Source organism: Manis pentadactyla, chromosome 8, assembly GCF_030020395.1.
Source record: "Manis pentadactyla isolate mManPen7 chromosome 8, mManPen7.hap1, whole genome shotgun sequence".
In the NCBI taxonomy this organism is placed as follows: domain Eukaryota; kingdom Metazoa; phylum Chordata; class Mammalia; order Pholidota; family Manidae; genus Manis; species Manis pentadactyla.
The window spans coordinates 131,903,782-131,922,211 of NC_080026.1; the positions used below are offsets into that span (position 1 = coordinate 131,903,782).

Genomic DNA, 18,430 nt, shown 5'->3' on the forward strand with positions numbered 1-18,430 from the left:
ATTTTTAGTTTTTTGAGGAACTTCCATACTGCTTTCCACAAAGGTTGAACCAATTTATAGTCCCACCAGCAGTGTAGGAGGGTTCCCCTTTCTCCACATCCTCACCAGCATTTGCTGTTCCTTGTCTTTTCAATGTTAGCCGTTCCAACTGGTGTGAGGTGATAACTCATTGTGGTTTTAAGTGTGATCATTTTTTATTACGTTTTATTCAAAGCTTCAAAAATTTATAATTCAAGTCCAGACTACATGAAACATCTATCAACAGAATTATTGATTAGCCAAGTAGCTTATGCCCTGATTAGGCCATATAAGAAAAGCTAAAATGTGTATTAAACTTGTGTGATACCTTTGGTTCTTTAATTTGCTTTAGTGAGGTGTTAATATGAAATTCTGCTGCTGCCACAGTCATTGTTTATCCTGTATATATATATATATATAAATTAATATATATATATAGTTGATAAGTCAGTGAGTGATTTATCACTGATATGAGTATTGGAATTCCTTTTTAAAAATTCCTAAGAAGTTTTAAGTTATTCTGAACATTTTGACTTTTAACTGATGTTAAGTGTTTTTTCTTTTTCCTGCTGATTTTAGATTCATCTACTGCATCAGTCTTTCAACATTTATGGAATACTTACTGTGTTTTCAGTAGTAGACTGTCCTGAAGCCAGTAATGATGAATTTGCCACAATCCTTGTCCTCAGAGACTTTCCAGACTCATGGGCAGGGACGGAGGAAAGGGAAAGATAACAGCACAAGCTGTAATACAATGTCATGTGCTCTAATAAACAGGGTGTGTAGTATAGTGGTAGAATGCCAAAGAGAGTTACACAATTTAGCTGGAACGTTGTATAGCCAGGATGTAAACCTACATTCCCTAATCCTCTGAGCCTCTGTTTTCTTAACTGCTGCTGTGGAGAAGATAGTGCTCCTATGCATAGGGTTGGCAGGAGAATCAAATGGAAAATTATATGAAATAGTACCTGCCCAAGTAAGCCCTCAGTAATTTAATGATGGCTGTATTATAAAGTGTTCTTGTAACAGAAGGATTAGTAAGAGGACTTAAAGGGCATATACATATACATTATAAATAATTTTTATGTATGTCAATTATATATAACTGGACACTTAGTTGGAAATATCTGTGATAAAAGAGGGTTGCAAATACAGTATGTACATATAATATTGTGCTGTTTGCAAAATGATTCATCTGACCTATTATTTTAGGTACCAAAGCAGTCGGACTCACACCCTCATTCTGAGAACCTGAGTCGCCAAGGTGAATGTGGGAAGAAACAAGTGTCTTACAGAACTGACATCGTTGGTGGAGTACCCATCATTACTCCAACTCAGGTAATAAATTTGTTCTTCTATTGTGTGATGGTTGAAGTACTGTATATTGATTTTATATTGTTATGAAAACTAAAACAGAACATCTTTACTGAATTAATATAGTAGTCAATAAAAATTTGTGTGTGTGTCTGTGTATTTATTTCAAAAATATGTTTATTGTAAAATTTTGGAAATCACAGATAAACAACACTTAATGCCTCTCATACTTTCTCTGAGCCTTTCTTCTGTGTATCTTTGCCCCCAGAAATAAAGATACTTTGTAAATAGCTTTTTTCACTTATATCTCAAACATTTTCTAAGTCATCAAAAATTATTCCACATCATTTTGAATGACTGTATAGTAGTTTTGCCATGAATTTACCATAGTTTATAAATCCTCTGTTGTTGGACAGAGTTCTTTTGCCTTTTTCTTTTACAGACAGTATGAGTAGGAAAAAACAACTCTTCCTATGATTCTCCTTTACTGTCATACCACTATCACACTCACTGTTTTCACACCAGATGTGTGGGTATTTATCTCACACCAAGCACTTTTGCATACCAGCTGGTATCCTACAATTAACTCAATTCTGACACTATCTATCTGGATCCTACAGGTTAAGGGCTCAGTCCCACCAGATTGCTCCCTTTTCCCCCGCCAATGCACCTGCAGATGCCAATTGAAAGTCCAGGTTAATACCTGTGCTTTTGACCAATGGGATGTAAGTCAGAGGTTCTCATAGCCTCTTCCCTAGTGGCTCACAGAACTCAGGGAAACAGTTTACTTACTGTTTAATGGTTATTACAAAAGGATATGATAAAGGATAGAAGATGAACAGCCAGATGGAAGAGATAGGTAGGGCAGTATGTGTGGAAGGGGCTTCCATGTCTTCCCCTGGCACTCTTGCAGCACCTGCATGCATTCAACCCAGAAGCTCTCCAAACCACACTCTTGAGATTTTTATGGGGGTTTCATCACATAGGCATGATTGACCATTAATTGTTCCCAGCCTCTCTCCTCTCTCTGGAGAATGGAGGCTGGGACTAAAAATTCCAAGATCATGGTTTAGTCTTTCTGGTGACTAGCCCGCCTTCAGGAGCCATCCAGGAGCCCACCCAGAATTACCTCATTAGAACAAGAGATGCTCCTAGTGCTCCTGTCACTTAGGAATTTGCAAGGGTTTTAGGAGCCCTGTGCCAGGAACCAGGGACAGAGACCAATGTACATTTTCTATTGTCTCATAAATGCTATGATGAACATCTTTTAGCATAAACTTTAGAGACATAGAGAATGTTTTTTTTTTTAAGATAAATTCCTAGAAATAAAATTGCTGAGTCAAATATGTGTAATTTTTTAGACCTGTTCTCTGCAACCAGGCCTAGGTAAGTCAAACAGAGAACTGGAATTTTGACTCAGTTCTTTCCCAAAAGTGCTAATATGCTAAGTTGAATCTTGGAAAAATATAAATTTACTTAAAAGTTTGATGACATTCAAACCTAAATGAACTTAAATTTCTGTGTTGCTATTGAGTGAATTTGTAATGCAAATGAAATTATTAGCAGTTGAGAAACCAAGAGTTTTCACATGATGGTATTGCCAGTGTTGGACACCTGTATGCCTTTTTGGACTTAATAGGCTTTGGCACTTTATAAACTTTTAAAATTGTATTATGCATCATATTTTTCAGGTATTTTGTTAAGAAGAGTGATTAGTAGAAAAAGAATTCTTACCATATTAATCAATTATTGAATGCTTGCTTTCTTATAGGCAAAGGGTATATTAATGGACAAAAATCCTTGCTCTAATGGAGGCTTACATTTTTCACCGAAGTTGGATAAAAAAAGATCTTGTATATGTGTAGTCACTCTTTCTTTTTAAAGTAATAACTTTAACTTGTAAGAGTTCTGATTAAGATATAGTTAGACTAAGCTGCTTTTACCTATGTTATATCTTATGTTGATATAAAGGGTAACATAATTTTTATATAGTTATATTAAGATATTGTAGTAGTGTGTATCTGTGGCTGTTTTAATTTTGTATAGAATTAAGATTTTCTTGTGTTTTAATTTTGGTATAGATTGTTTAGTAGGTTTTAAGATTCCATGGCAGGTGCATATTTTAAAAATCCCAAAGAATTTTATTGCTTTACCATTTTGCAACATAGTTTTTTAAATTAAAAGTAGTATTCACTCATTATGAAAGTGTTTAAATGATATGTTACCAAGAAAATGTCAAATCTCATTTGCTTGCTTAATTTCTTCAGTAACCATTGGGTTAGCAGCCAGTTTAGCACTGGGATTACAAAGTTAAGTATATAATTAGTGTTATTAACCTGTCTAAATGTAGAATAGGTTGAAAATTCCTCCAGATACTATTTGAGTATTTAGTTTTTCTCTTGAAATGTAGAAGTTCTTGAAAATACACCTTTGGTTGGTTTATGGGATTCTAGATTGTCACATGTGTTGTATATTATAAATAAATAGGAAGCCAATGCTTTGGGGAGCATGAAAACATGAGTAAACGTAGATAGCGTTTCAATAGTGCTGAACTTCTATGTAAAAAAAAATTAAATTACACAACTTTTAGAAAAGAATGAAGAAAATTTTCTAACGAGTTTTTAGACTTAACATGAAAAGCATAATCCACAAATGGAAAAAAATGGATAAATTGGACCTCATCAAAATTAAAAATGTTTGCTCTATGAAAGACCCTTTTGATCAGTGGAACAGAATAGAGAGCCCAGATATAAACCTATGCATGTATATGGTCAATTAATATGCAATAAAGGAGCCATGAATATACAATAGGGAAAAGACAGCCTCTTCAACAACTGGTGTTGGGAAAACTGGACAACTAACTGTAAGAGAATGAAACTGAATTGTCTAACTCCATACACAAAAGTAAACTTGAAAAAAAAAAAAAAAAAAAAAAAAAGTAAACTTGAAATGGATCAAATACCTGAATGTGAGCCATGAAAACATAAAACTCTGAGAAGAAAACAACACAGGCAGAAATCTCTTGAATGATTATAAGCATAAGCAACTTTTTCCTGGACACATCTCGGGCAAGGGAAAGAAAGTAAAAAATGAATAAGTGGGACTACATCAAACTAAAAAGCTTCTGTACAGCAAAGAACACCATCAGCAGAACAAAAAGGTACCCTACAGTATGGGAGAATATATTGATAAATGACTCATCTGATAAGGGGTTAACATCCAGAATATATAAAGAACTCATAGGCCTCAACACCCTGAAAACAAATAACCCAATTAAGAAATGGGCAAAGGACCTGAACAGGCACTTCTCCAAAGAAGAAATACAAATGGCCAATGGGCACATGAAAAGGTACTCCACATCGTTAATCATCAGGGAAATCCAAATTAAAACCACAACTAGGTATCACTTCACACCAGTTAGGTTGGCCACTATCCAAAAGACAAATAACAAATGCTGGCAAGGATGTGGAGAAATGGGAACCCTCCTACAGTATTGGTGGGAATGTAAACTGGTGCAACCATTGTGGAAAGCAATATGGAGGTTCCTCAAAAAACTAAATATAGAAATACCACTTGACTCAGTAATTCCACTCCTAGGAATTTACCCAAAGAAAACAAGATAACCAGATTCAAAAAGACATATGCACCCCTGTATGTTCATTGCAGCACAATATACAGTAGTCAAGAAATGGAAGCAACCTAAGTGTCCATCAATAGATGAATGGATAAAGAAGCTGTGGTACATATGCACAATGAAATATTATTCAGCCATAAAAAGAAAAGAAAAATCCTCCCATTTGCAACAACATGAATGGATGTAGAAGGTATGCTCAGTGAAATAAGCCGGGCAGAGAAAGACAAATACCATGTGATTTTACTTATTTGTGGAGTATAAAAACAAAGCAAAACAGAAGGAACAAAATAGCCGTAGACTCATAGACATGGAGAAGGGACTAGTGTTTACAGAAGGGGAGGGGTTGGGGAGGGTGGGGGGCAGGGTGAAGGGGATAAAGGGGCACAATAATTTGCAATCACAGTGTAAGCTGGTCATGGAGATGGTAGTACAGCATGGAGAATACAGTTAATGATTCTGTAACATCTTACTATGTTGATAGATGGTGACCACAGTAGAGGGGGTGAGGATTTAATAATATGGGTAATTGTTGAGCCACTGTGTTGTATATTTGAAACCAACATAAGATTGTATATCAATGATACTTTAATTAAAAAAAAAGATCCTGTTAAGAGGATGGAAAGAAAAACTACAGAGAGAAAGTATTTGCAAACCACAGATCAAGAAAGCACTTGTATCTAGAATATATGAAGGACTGTCACAACTCAACAGTAAGAAAATCAAACAGTCCAATTAGAAAAAGGGCAGAATTCATGATTTCTGAATTTTGATTTCAGAATTCATCTCACCAATAGATAAAAGATACACAGATAGCAAATAAAAGATACACAGATAGCAAATAAACACTAGATGGATATTCACTGTCATTAGCCAGTAGGGAAATAGTATCACTGTCTACCCAGCAGAATGACCCAAATAATTAATGATAACACAAGGATGAGGAGAAATTAAATCACTCATACATTGCTGGTAAATGTGAAATAATACAGTCACTCTGGTAGACAGTTTGGCAGTTTTTTTATAAAAGAAAAACTTGCAATTACTATACTACCTAGTATTTGTACTCCTATGCATTTATCTTAGAGAATTGAAGACTTATGTTTGCACAAAAACCTATCCATGAATGTGCATAGCAGCTTTATTCCTAATAGGTGAAAAACTGGAAATAACTCAGATGCCCTTTAGGGGGTGAATGGTTAAATCCAAACCATAAAATACTACTCAGCAATAAGGCACAAACTATTGATAGAAGAAGCAACCTGGATGAATCTCCAGAGATTTATGCTGAATGAAAAAAACCAGTCTCAGAAGGTCACCTGCTGTGTGATTCCATCTATATTGTATTCTTTAATGTCAAAATAACAAAGATGGAGAACAAGTTAGTGGTTGCCGAGGGATTGGTGATAAGGGTTCTAAAGGGGTAACACAAGGGAGTCTTGTGCTGTTGAACACTTTTGCGTATTGGTTGTGGTGGTGGCTACACAAATCTGCATGTGATGAAGTTTCTTAGAAAGATGCATAAACAGAGAGTGCACGTAAAACTGGTGAAATCCGAGTAAGGTGTGCAATGTTCCATTGTCAGTTCTGTTAATGTACTATAGTTAGTTTCCCTATTGGGGGGACCAGTTGAAGGGGTGTATAGGGCCCTCCTGTATGTTTTGTTTGTTTTGTTTTACTTTTTATATCTTCCTGTGGATCTATATACTTCTTTCAAAATGATAAGTTAACCCCCACTCCCTATTTACCTTCCTACCTCCACCAAAAAAAAAGCACTCATGGCAAGACTTTGGCAGAAAAGAGAACTAGAAATCTGTGGTTTAATCAATAATGTGGAAATTATGATTAAATATCTCAAATTAATTAGAAAACTCATTGCTTCAAAACCGGTGTTCCTAACTGAACTGAGACTAGATTTGAAGATTTTCTATTAGGATAACAACATGGAATACAAATATGCTTTGAAGTTAAGCAAGCAAGAAAGAATTTCTTTATTTTGCTTCATTTTAGAAAGAAGAAGTAAATGAATGTGGTGAAAGTATTGACAGAAACAATTTGAAACGGTCACAAAGCCATCTTCCTTACTTTCCTCCTAAACCACCTTCAGATAGTGCAGTTATCAAAGCTGGATATTGTGTGAAACAAGGAGCAGTGGTGAGTAGCTTGACGAAATATATGCAATAATAAAAAACGGCAATGTATTAGCAAACTCTCAGTGTACAAATTGTTTTGTGAAAAACCAAACTGAGAGACCAGCATGTTCAAGAGGAGTCAGGAGATGAAATAGGGGTTATTCTGTGTTCATAACTCAGTGATAATATTTTCTCCGTTTATGGGCAGCTGGGTAAGTTGATGCTTTATTACCTCTGGCCTTCAGTTTTAAATGAACTCTCCTAACAGTTTAGATTTACTCCAGAAAGTTTTTCTATTTATTTTCTACTCCTTTGGAGTGGTCAGAGAAAGAGAACTCTAGTACAAAGATGGCAGGAAAAGCGGGGAGCAGAGGAGTGGAAGACTCACTCAGTTGGTTTTGTGCTAACCTCAGTTGAAAGACCTCTGACCTTGGGTACTTAACCTCTCAGGCTCTCAATTTCTTTTAAGGAAAATCATATAAAAACTATCATCCAGAGGTTTTTCGAAAGGTGTAAATTAAGATAGTACTTAGCAGAACACCTGGTCCTCAGTAAGAACACACAGTCAGATCCATGATGGGGAATTGTAGGAAGAGCAAGTAAATTTACCAGTATTTCTCAAGTTCCAAAGTACTTTTCTAAAATTTGTCATTTTCTTTTTTCTGAGTGGGAACTAAATCTTTATAAAGTTTCATGAGGAAATAAACTTTAAAGTTTAAAATAAAAGAAAAAAATCGATGACTAAAGAAATACTTAAAACTCTACTGGTAGTTCTGTTTGACTTCACATCACTTTCTTAGGTCAGCCATGGGAAAGTTCTTTTAGGCGTAATTGTTTGAGCTTCTTAAGGTTAAAGGTTAAGGGAAATGAAGGGGAGGGATGGAGGCTTCTTACCCATCGCATGTCTACAGGTAAGGTCAGAATTCTCATCAGATTGTGACTTACCTGTGTGTTAATTAGGGCTTTTAAGGGCACACACTCTTTTTTTGTTGTTGTTTTAAGTCCAAAATAACACCCCTTAGAGATATTAAAGTGCTTTCACAAAAACTTCTTTTCATTGACAAAAAATATTTGTACAGAGTAGGTTCACTTTATTAAATATTTATTGCTTTTACTACTAAGTACAAAGTGTCTGGAGAAGGATTCATATATTTTACAGATGGAGAAACTTTATGTGGTTTAATAACATTTCCTGTGGTTGCTCTTGAACTCTTGATAACATTTACTTGGGAGTGGGCAGAATGGGAAGGATGGGGAATTTCTTTTTTTTAAAGACTTTTGGAGCAATTAAAAATACGAAATCTTATTATAAAATCATATAATAAAGGCTGAAAGCCGGCCACCAAGGTTGAATTAGGAGTTCAAGGCCTGAGTAGTGAAAGAGAGAAAGTTTCATGTATCTCCTCACCAAGGGACATTTCTGAGGTTTTTCATGCTTGACATTTCTGATTGTGGGTTCATATCAGAATAATTAAGTGGTTATTAACATTTGACATTCTTAGAAACAGAAGTCTTATGTCTGTGTTCATCTCTGCTAGATGAAAAACTGGAAGAGAAGATACTTTCAATTGGATGAAAACACAATAGGCTACTTCAAATCTGAACTGGTATGTTGCTTTGTCATAAATGTTGCTTTGAAATGGTTGAGAAGTGTCACACTGTGGTAGTTATATATATACATGACATTTCTTGTCCTGTTTTCTATTTTTAAAATACAGTAATTAAACTCTGGTTTTGAGAGGTGGATACTGTTCAGTTTATTGTGTTGTGATACTTTGGGTTAATAATAATTTTGTAAAATATATCCTAAGCAAAAAAGATCATATCTTCAAAGCCATTCCACCTTGAAAGAATTAAAAATCAGAACCCCTCAGTCTGCAAATTTCCTCTAAAGGGGCACTGGAGGAGGTGGTGGAAAGAAGTGAGTCTCTGAAAGTCAACATTTAACTCTGTGTGTAGGTGGGGGCAGAAGGAACTAGAGTAGCCTGGTGTGGGCAGTCAGGGCCCAACCAGGACAGGGATGCCTGCCTTTTTGGGGGTTAGTCGAGCAGGGAGTAGGAAGAAGAGGGCATCTGTGTTGGGGAGAAAGTGAGGTGGCAGAAATGGGAGAAGGATTCCATATACACTTACTGATAAAATAAGGACATATATTTAGGATACTGGAAGCCAAGTTTCTCATTGTCAAAGAAAGAAGTAATAAATATGAAAAAGGAGAAAACTTTTGTATTAGATTGGAATTGGATGTATTGATGTGCACTTTTAACATATACAGATAGATGAAGAAATACGATACAAATGCATTCATGTCTATATGTATATAATATACTCCCTAGCTCTGTGCACTGAAGCAAACTACTTATGTTTATATCTTATATCTATTTTTCTAATCTTAGGTGAGGTACTTAATGTGTGTAATCCTCCATTTCCTCAGGTGAAAAATAGTGCATGTATTGTAGGGTTGTTTAAGTGAGATAATGCATTTAATACCTAGCAGTTGTCCTGGCATTTAGTAAGTGTTCAATTAATTGTGTTATTAAAATAATGTCTTTTAATACTGTATATGATATTTTATATGAAATTATATTTTAATAATATATAAAAGTGATATTCTTAAAATGACAAATTAAACTCAAAAGAAGCTGGGTATGTGCTACTCTGGCACCTTCTATATCAAAATAACATTCCAAGGGAAGGTACTGCACTACTTGGTACATAGGGGTATGTCAGGGAAAAGTCCGAAGGTTAACAGCTGCTAATAAGCTACACTGTCATTAAATCCAGAAATAATGTGAATATGGGTTATGTGCCAGTTTCCTTGTTTCAAACAGTATGAAGTTACAGTATTTGAGCTGTTCTGATGCTGGATGGTTCAGTAAGTTAGATTAATGTCTTAGATGTGCTTTAATAAAGAAACTTAATTTTCATAGATCTCCAAATAGGACAACTAACCCTAAAAAAGATTTTAAGAATATATGTCACATATCTGTTTGGTTTTTTGCCAGGAAAAGGAACCTCTTCGCGTAATACCACTTAAAGAGGTTCATAAAGTCCAGGAATGTAAGCAGAGGTAAGTACCAGCTTTTACTGGGGCCCTGGCGTGACTTCATTAATGCACATTAGTGCCTCAGTGTGATAGTTGTGCTGATAGGTGGGATTTTTTTGTGTTACCTCTAGTATTATTTTAATTCTTTATAGTTGGGATATGCCAGAATTTTCAAAACCCTCAGACTAAAATACTAATTTTTTTGTTTTATTTGAAAACTAAAAATTAGGAAACAGACCTTAAGCTTGCTGATAGAAAAAAATTAATGTGAATGACTTCCATTATATTTGGCAAGTTGATGTATTATTTATTTTAGTACTTTGAGGTTGCTGCAGCATAGAGCTTTATAAGAAAATGCATTAACTGTACCAGTTTCTTAGAGCAAACTTATTTCTTCACAGTTGAGAACTGAATTTAAACTTAGTTGGTGCTGAAACTATATACAACTATATAAAATAGGTAAAATGTAATACAAAAATAAATTGAAAAATAATTTGGTTTTAAATTAAATCAGTATTTTACTTCTAATATTGATTTTCTTGTTGACATACATGTGGTACTGGATAAACAAGTGAAAGAATAACTATTACACAACTGCAGTTTAAGTACAATTGGAAAAACTTTTTTTTTGTTAACAGTGACATAATGATGAGGGACAACCTCTTTGAAATTGTAACATCCTTTCGAACTTTCTATGTGCAGGTAAGATACCTGTTTGAAGATTGTAGATCCTTCTAATAAGAAATCAGTAATTTAGAGGTGAAGTAAGCATAAATATACTTTGTTGCTTATAAGAATAAGCAAAAAATCTAATGACTGTAATTCACCAGCTGAAAAAAAGTTAGATATAAGATTATTGGTAGGTCATATGTGCAGCAAATAGGGGTATTTGTTGTGAATTATTGAATAGAATTAAGTCATATTTGGAGGAAGGGAAATGCTATTTGATTAAGATGCTAGCTTTCAATTTGGATTATTTTTGCACATATTTTGGAATTTTGATTATATCATTTCTTGGTAATTTGATAAAGAGAACTCAAATACCCTTAGTGAATGTAGATAGTAGATCTCATAGTTTCACTAATGGTAGATAAGCATCCTGTTTGTAAGTTTAAAGTATACTTTTTACTTACCACATTGAATTTTTTAGATTGAAAGATTCATAAAAGAACATTTGTTTTTGTTTTATAAAAGTTACATATACTTACTGCAGAATATATGGAAAAAAGCAAAATATGAAGAAAATGGTAGTTTATAAAACACAGAATCCCCCATTCAGGCATCCATTCTTATTTTTTTATAGCCTTTTTAAAGACATCTTTTTATAAGAAGTAGGGGATCATATTAAGTATAGTGTTATATCCTATTTGTTTTATATATTGTCATTTTTTTCCACATCATTAAAAATTCTCTGAAAACCTTTTAGAAATACTATACTGTGTGAATGTTCTGTAGTTCAACTCTTTCTCTACTGATCTGTTACTGATCATTCATTTACATAGTTTTGATATATTTACTGTGATAAATAATGTGGTGGTGAACATTTTTGTGCATAAATTTGCCTGAATTTCCTTCTTTAGATTAAGATCAATAATTATCATCAGAACGTGGACCTTTTAAACCTTTTATTTTGCCAAATTGATTTCTAGATTTGTGCTCCTATCTGCAATGGATGAAAATATACTCTTTACTTTTGCCTGGTTTGGGTCTTTCCTTTTAAAAAGTCCTTGTCAATATCAGTTCAAAAATGTTCATCTTGTAGTTTGAAATTTTTGAACTTCTAGATTTTAAAATCTAGAAGTGAAGGGCAATGTCTCTATACCCCTCCTTAGGACCTGTTTAGTGGGATTGAAGTCATAGTAAGGTTTTTAATTCACATTGAAAGGCAAGGTCCTTTCAAGGAATATGCTACTTGGAATATTACTACCAGAACTTCTCTTAGGATTTAGAGTACTACTAGAAATTATTTCAAGGAAAGCCAAATGATGTCAGAATAGTTTTTAACTACACAATTACCTGAATATTCTTGTAACAAATTCAGACAATGTAGCAGTAATAGAGCAAAATGAGGTCTTCTTTTGACTTTTTCCTTATATATAGTTTTCTCTCCAGAAGTACTTAACACTTGTCGATGAGTCTCATCTTAAATGTTAAGTGCTCGACTTAATGTCTCTGTGTGATACCTTAGTCACAAAACATAGTTTAAAAAGGTGGTCTCTAAAAATTTCTGTAAACTATCACCTTAAGACTGTGTTGCTGACAATATTAATCACCAAAGTGAATATATTGGATTTATAGACCGAACTGATTTTGAGGAAAAATTGACTGAATGAGTCCTTTCTTTCCATTAGGCTGATAGCCCTGAAGAGATGCACAGCTGGATTAAAGCAGTTTCTGGTGCCATTGTAGCACAGAGGGGACCTGGCCGATCAGCATCTTCTGTATGTTTCCTGTTCGCTGGGGTGATATTACCTTCGTTCCCCCCATCCTCTCAAGTTTCTTTCTTCTCCCCCTAATCCTCTGGTTTCTTTCTGTATTGAGATTTATTTGCATGTTGACTTTCATACCGATTGGACTTGCAAAAAAAATAATGCATTTCTAATTTAATGCCTCCTTGTAGTGTTATGTATACATAACTTTCTGTGCATTGTATTGTCTTAAATGCACAAGCAGGGCAACTAAAGAATGAATGTTTCCTTGCTTTGTTTTAGGAGTTCTTACATGTTAGTAGGTCTAGATTTGGTATTACTTGACAAATTCTTAGTGTGATACATGTCCTAATGATGTAAGGCACCTTTAGGTGTTGCATTACACTGTTTAATAAACATCTCAAGTTCCTCTTCCTCTAATTTTGATTTTTAATGATTTTTGGCTCAATATTAAATGCCGTAAGACCACTGAGCAGCTGGAACTTAAATACAATTCAGTCTACTCAGTCAGTATTTTCCATTTCATGTTTTCACTCTCATTTCCTAGTAAGTTAATTTAAAAGGATGCTTCTTTTCACTGGCATTACTATCTTTGTGGTAGTATGATAATAAATTTGAAACAGCTAAACATTCTCAGAAATAGTAAGAAGAATGTTTTTAATTTTTAATTTATCATGTTGAAGTACATCATAGGAATAATATCTGACTTAAGATATTTTGGCCACTAGTATCTGATCTGAAAATACACATTTTACTGAGAAAGGAACATTTTTTAAGTGTCTTAAAGTATAGCACTTTTATATTGCAGAATGTAGTTGATATGTGGCATGATAGCCTGAATGCATTATACATGCTAGATATTCTGCACTTTTACTATTTTCCTGTAGTAATATTGTCCTTCAGTAGTTTCTTGGCAGTAATAACTGCAGATCAATAAATAAAATTCCGTCATTTTCATTCCTTAAGTTATTCTCCTTATATCCTGTTTGGAATATCTCAGAAGTCACTTTCATAGGGGCTTATTTTGTAACTGCCTGTGTTTTATGTGACCTTTTCAGCAACCAAGTATGAGACTCTCTGCAAAAACAATGTCTGTTGGGAAGAGGAAAAGTTGGAGAAGGGCATTTGTGTTTTATGCTTTATGGTGGGGGCAAATCGGACTATCCAGCTGTAACTCTCAGCAGAACTTTCTCTTTTACTCCCCCTCCCAGTATAGATTAACTCTAATCTTAGCTTTGCACTGTGTTCCAGATGCGGCAGGCCAGAAGGCTGTCGAATCCTTGTATACAGAGGTATACATCAAGAACTGGTGAATGCAGCACGTATGTGGGCTCTCACGCAGCCGTGCCTTCTTACTAGGGGGCCCGGACTCACTACTTACAACTGATCATAGAAAGTTGAGTTAACCGAACTGCCTTTTGCAGTTACCATAACTGACCTTGTCAACACTAACACAAACTATTTCACTACAGTCATCAGGTTGGATATGTAGATTTAAAAAAGAAAAATCATGAAAAAAATGACTAATTGAAAAAGTCATATTAAGCTATCTTCTAAAAATTAATTTACTGAATTGCCACAAGAGTTTCAATTTGTACTTTTTTTCGTATTTTGAAATTTTTTATACTACACTACTTAAAATGCACCTTTTGTTCTTATATGTGCAAACTCATGCATGCATATGCATTGGATAAATCCTACATTACTATAGTTTGCATGGCATTTTAAGTCTCAGGTGAAATTTAGCCATTTAATGGGAATCTATAGTGTTTTGGTAACTTGTAGCACTGTTTTCAAAGCCACTAGTATCATAATTGAACACAATATATGAAGAACTATATGGCAATGCATTTGGAATGGTCATATTTAAGTATAGCTTTAGATTTGATATAGTTAGAAGCATATTAAAATTAATCTTCATAACTGATAATTACTTCACAGTTCTAATAGATAACTAAGTATGTACCCTTTGTTACCTTTAAAATCTTGAGCCATGTGAATATATGACGTATGCAAAATGAAATAAATGCAGTTTTTTAAAAAGTGAAAATACTGTGCTATTGGGTACAGTGGAATTCAGGGAAACAGAAACCAAATTTGTGAGACTGCCAGACAAAATAATAGGTTTGAAAAATGTTGAGTGCTTCTTATTCTGGCCCTCATTTTTATATTCTGTATTTTCATTTTTTATCTTTCTAAAATATGTCAGATAATTCCTAATGTTGATTGAGAATATACTCTTGAATAAATTGATAAACACAGTTCAGTTGCAGTTGGAATACTGTGTTCCACCCTAGGCTGACTGAATCTTCAGAGTGTGAAAGCTGCCACATTCAGCTTTGGTGACAGAACTGGTTTCTAGTGGAAATGGCTGTTGGCTGTCATTGCTTTAAATTCACTCCTAAAAATGCATTGCTTCGGGGAAGAACTTCCACACGTATGCTGCTTGGCTCATGCTTCTGCTCTGTGTGTGTGTGTTGTTTTGTTTTGTTTTTCAGAGAATAAAGTCTCACACTGAGTTACTAACCTTGTCGTTAATGATTGCCTGTGTCTGACCACCACTCCTCTTTACAGGAGCATTCCAGCTGTCTTGCAGAATCCAAACACCCTTTCCGCCCTGCCGGCACAGCAGCAGCCACCTCCTCACATTCCACAGCCTCTCGCAGCAGCTCTTTGGTCTCAAGCTTTACCATGGAGAAGCGAGGATTTTACGAATCTCTTGCCAAGGTCAAGCCAGGGAACTTCAAGGTCCAGACTGTCTCTCCAAGAGAACCAGCTCCCAAAGTGACTGAACAAGCTCTGTTAAAACCTCAAAGTGAAAATGGCCCTCAGGAAAAAGATTGTGACCCAGTGGACTTGGATGATGCAAGCCTTCCAGTCAGCGATGTGTAGGATGGAAGCACATGGAGCCCGGCCCCGCCTCACAGCCCCTCAGTTTCCTTTCATGAGGCTTCTAGCCAAAGATGATAAAGGGTGGAAAGGTTTTTAATACATATACTATACTGCCTCTTAGATGTATTCTTTATAAGCTGGTAAGCCAAGAATCTAGGAAGTGGCCAAACTAAATGGAATTTCTTTTAAAAAATGAAAAGAGAAACCCTAAGTGTCTCAGTATCAACTGTCCAAAGCTTTGTGTGCTCTCATTTGGGTGATAAAAATGTCGTGTGATACTTTTTCCTAGTGAATTTGACAATTTAATGTTTAACAACTTAAAACATTAAAATTGCTTATTATTTTGGTTGTTTTTAAAATGCTACTATGATTTCCTTTTAGATATTTGATATTTATATATTCTTACTGGTTAATATTATTGAATGAAATATTGCCAGACTCAGATAACTAAACTCATAATGTCCGTGGTGCTGTAACATTTATATTACAGTGTGAGCTGTTTTGAAGTGATCCCATTTTTGATGCTCTGGATCTCAAAGTGACTGGTAAGTTTTTCTTAGAGGGTATTATTAGACAACTAAGGGTTGTAGGTTGTACTGGGGTGGAGAAAAGGAGAAATTAGAATTCAAACAACTGTATCTTGTACATTTGTTTGAAAAAGCTTAATCAGGACTTAGAGCAGTCCTTACATGTCCTTACTTTATTCAATGAAAATTACTTGGTATGAAATTTCTGGGAGATCTGATTTCCTCATCCAAGTTTTATAAATAGTTATTTCTATATTTGGATCAGTGAAAGACCTCCAGTTTATATGTAAAGACATACTGCCCTTAGTCATGTGATTATAGCCTCTACTTTTTGCCATTAATAATCTGTGTTCAAGTGCCTGTGTTTTTCATCTTGTTTAAGAGTCTTTTGAGATTAATGTGTTCAAAAGCCGCACATGCTTGGTTTTAAACATTGGGATAAAATTAATTTTCAGTAGCATAGTTCAGTGTATCAAGTAAGATAACACTTTATGTTAGAGATGCCAGAATGCTGTTATTCTACCTGTGCAATATATATGTTTCAAAACACAATTTGAGTATACATTTAATCATAGGGATATCATAAATACAAGCACCTCCCTAAAAAAAATCCTCAGTTTCAGGTGTTGAATAATAGACCAGTTTGAGCAAGTACCATCTTTACAGTACTTAAACATTCGCTTCATGAAATTAGTCTTGAATTTTCACATGCTGCTATTTTTATATTTTGCCATTTTACAGTTCCGTTTTGTTTTGAATTCATGCATGTCACTGTTTCTCCTTTCCATTTTCTAAGATGACTTCTTGTTTGAGAAAGAGATTTCCTATTACAGTGGTAGGGTCCAGATGTTCATTACTATCTAGTATACTAGAATTATCATAGAATCAGTCTAAAAAATCCAAATTCATAAAGAATGCACCACTCAACTTTTTTATTCATAAGCTATTATTTTTTAAAGTTATGTTTAGATTTTTTTCTTTTTTTAAGCTACATTTGGACATGATAGAATGGAAAAGTTTAGTAGTTTTTTCTGCTGGATATATCCATTATAATGGCGTTTTTGAATGTTCCTTTTTCGTGAACACACCTAAGAAATCTTGTGTAGGCAGTTTGCAACATTCAGGAGCCTAATGCTGTTTTCTTTGGTACAGCTTCCACATTGCATGTTAATTTTAGCATATTTTGGTATTGGTAATTTGATATGTTTCATAGTGGCAAAATACAAGCTCTATTTTGGGACTTTTTATAGAACTACCCTTGTATTCAATAGCATAGGAAAATGTGATTGTCAAGGTCTCCTAATATTTATCTCAATACTTTTGTAATTCTATAAAAATTATTTAATTATTTTAAGACTTATACTTTTCTTGTAAATATGTCACATCTGAATTATCAAAAAAGTTACTTTGAATACCTTAATATTTGCTGCTTTTTTTTCTGTATAGATAACATGTCTTATTTCAGAATGGGAATATATGTGTGTGCTTCCCAATGTTTACTTTTATGTCTGTTATCTTTATATGTCAAACTAGTTGAACACTGTAATGATTTGAGAATAAATTGCTCAGAATTCTAACTTATTTCTCACTTGGTTTGGTTTAACTCTTGTGTTAACAAACAGAACTAGTACAAAATGTGCTTGATTAATTGACTTGAAGTTATGAATTTAAAGACTAATTAGTAACCATTGAAAGGCATAGCTTGAAATTGCACAAGGCAAGGTGAATCTTTTTGGAGAAAATATTTTGTGTAATTAGAAACGTGTTCTTTAAAACAAAATTAAATATGTTGGCTTCAGAGCATACTTTGAATCGTCTGGGCTGCCTTTGCAGTGTTTGGCTATTGGTTAGACGGGGCAAGACATGAGCACGGCTGAGTGCAGAGGGAATGGGCGGTTGACTTGCACTCAGAAAACGCAGTCAAGTGTTAGAGGCCGTTTCTTGCAAACCTGCTCTTAGTAACAAATAGTCTACATTTGCTGTATCTCCAGCATTTAATAATAATGGAATTGAATCAAGGATTTCTGTTTTGATAATTTTATTAAATGCAGCTTAATTTCCTTTCCCTGTAAGTTATTTGAAATGTTGTATTCTTTAAAAACCCAAAAATGAACACTGGCTCAGGAGCCAAGGGGAGCGCCTCGCTGCTGTCCGTACCTACCCACACCCTAGTCCTGTGACCCTCCCCAGCACTGCCGCTGCTGCCTGGCCGGGTGGGGCAGAGCCGCAGGACTGCCACCGGGATGGTTGGCTGGCAGAGGAGCCTTGCATGTTGCCTGCAGAGGCTGCCAAACTAAGGAACATTTGATACTCTATTCACTTTGTCTTTATTCCTCATAAGAACCCTGCAGGCTGGTCATCAGTCTTAACCAGTTAAGAAAAAAGAAGCTCCAAAAGCAAGTGCCATGAAAGAAAGTATTGAAAAATAGGTCTACATAAAATGG

At 34.7% G+C, this 18,430-nt stretch overlaps 1 protein-coding gene across 5 annotated transcripts in view; it reads left to right on the forward strand.

Annotated features, from left to right (window-relative positions):
* PLEKHA1 (pleckstrin homology domain containing A1) overlaps positions 1-17,567 on the forward strand; it is a 54,773-nt gene extending 37,206 nt beyond the window's left edge. For 2 of the 5 annotated variants that reach the window (XM_036898614.2, XM_036898618.2), the window contains 7 exons: positions 1,231-1,356; positions 6,974-7,117; positions 8,634-8,702; positions 10,098-10,162; positions 10,777-10,840; positions 12,490-12,579; positions 15,142-17,567. In XM_036898614.2, coding sequence (XP_036754509.1) covers positions 1,231-1,356; positions 6,974-7,117; positions 8,634-8,702; positions 10,098-10,162; positions 10,777-10,840; positions 12,490-12,579; positions 15,142-15,459 — 876 coding nt within the window. In that variant the 3' untranslated portion in view covers positions 15,460-17,567. Of the gene's footprint in view, positions 1-436; positions 797-1,230; positions 1,357-6,973; positions 7,118-8,633; positions 8,703-10,097; positions 10,163-10,776; positions 10,841-12,489; positions 12,580-13,818; positions 13,890-15,141 lie in introns of those variants that run through there. The other 3 variants (XM_036898615.2, XM_036898616.2, XM_036898617.2) reach the window with 3 other exon arrangements.
* The last annotated feature ends 863 nt before the right edge of the window (positions 17,568-18,430 follow it).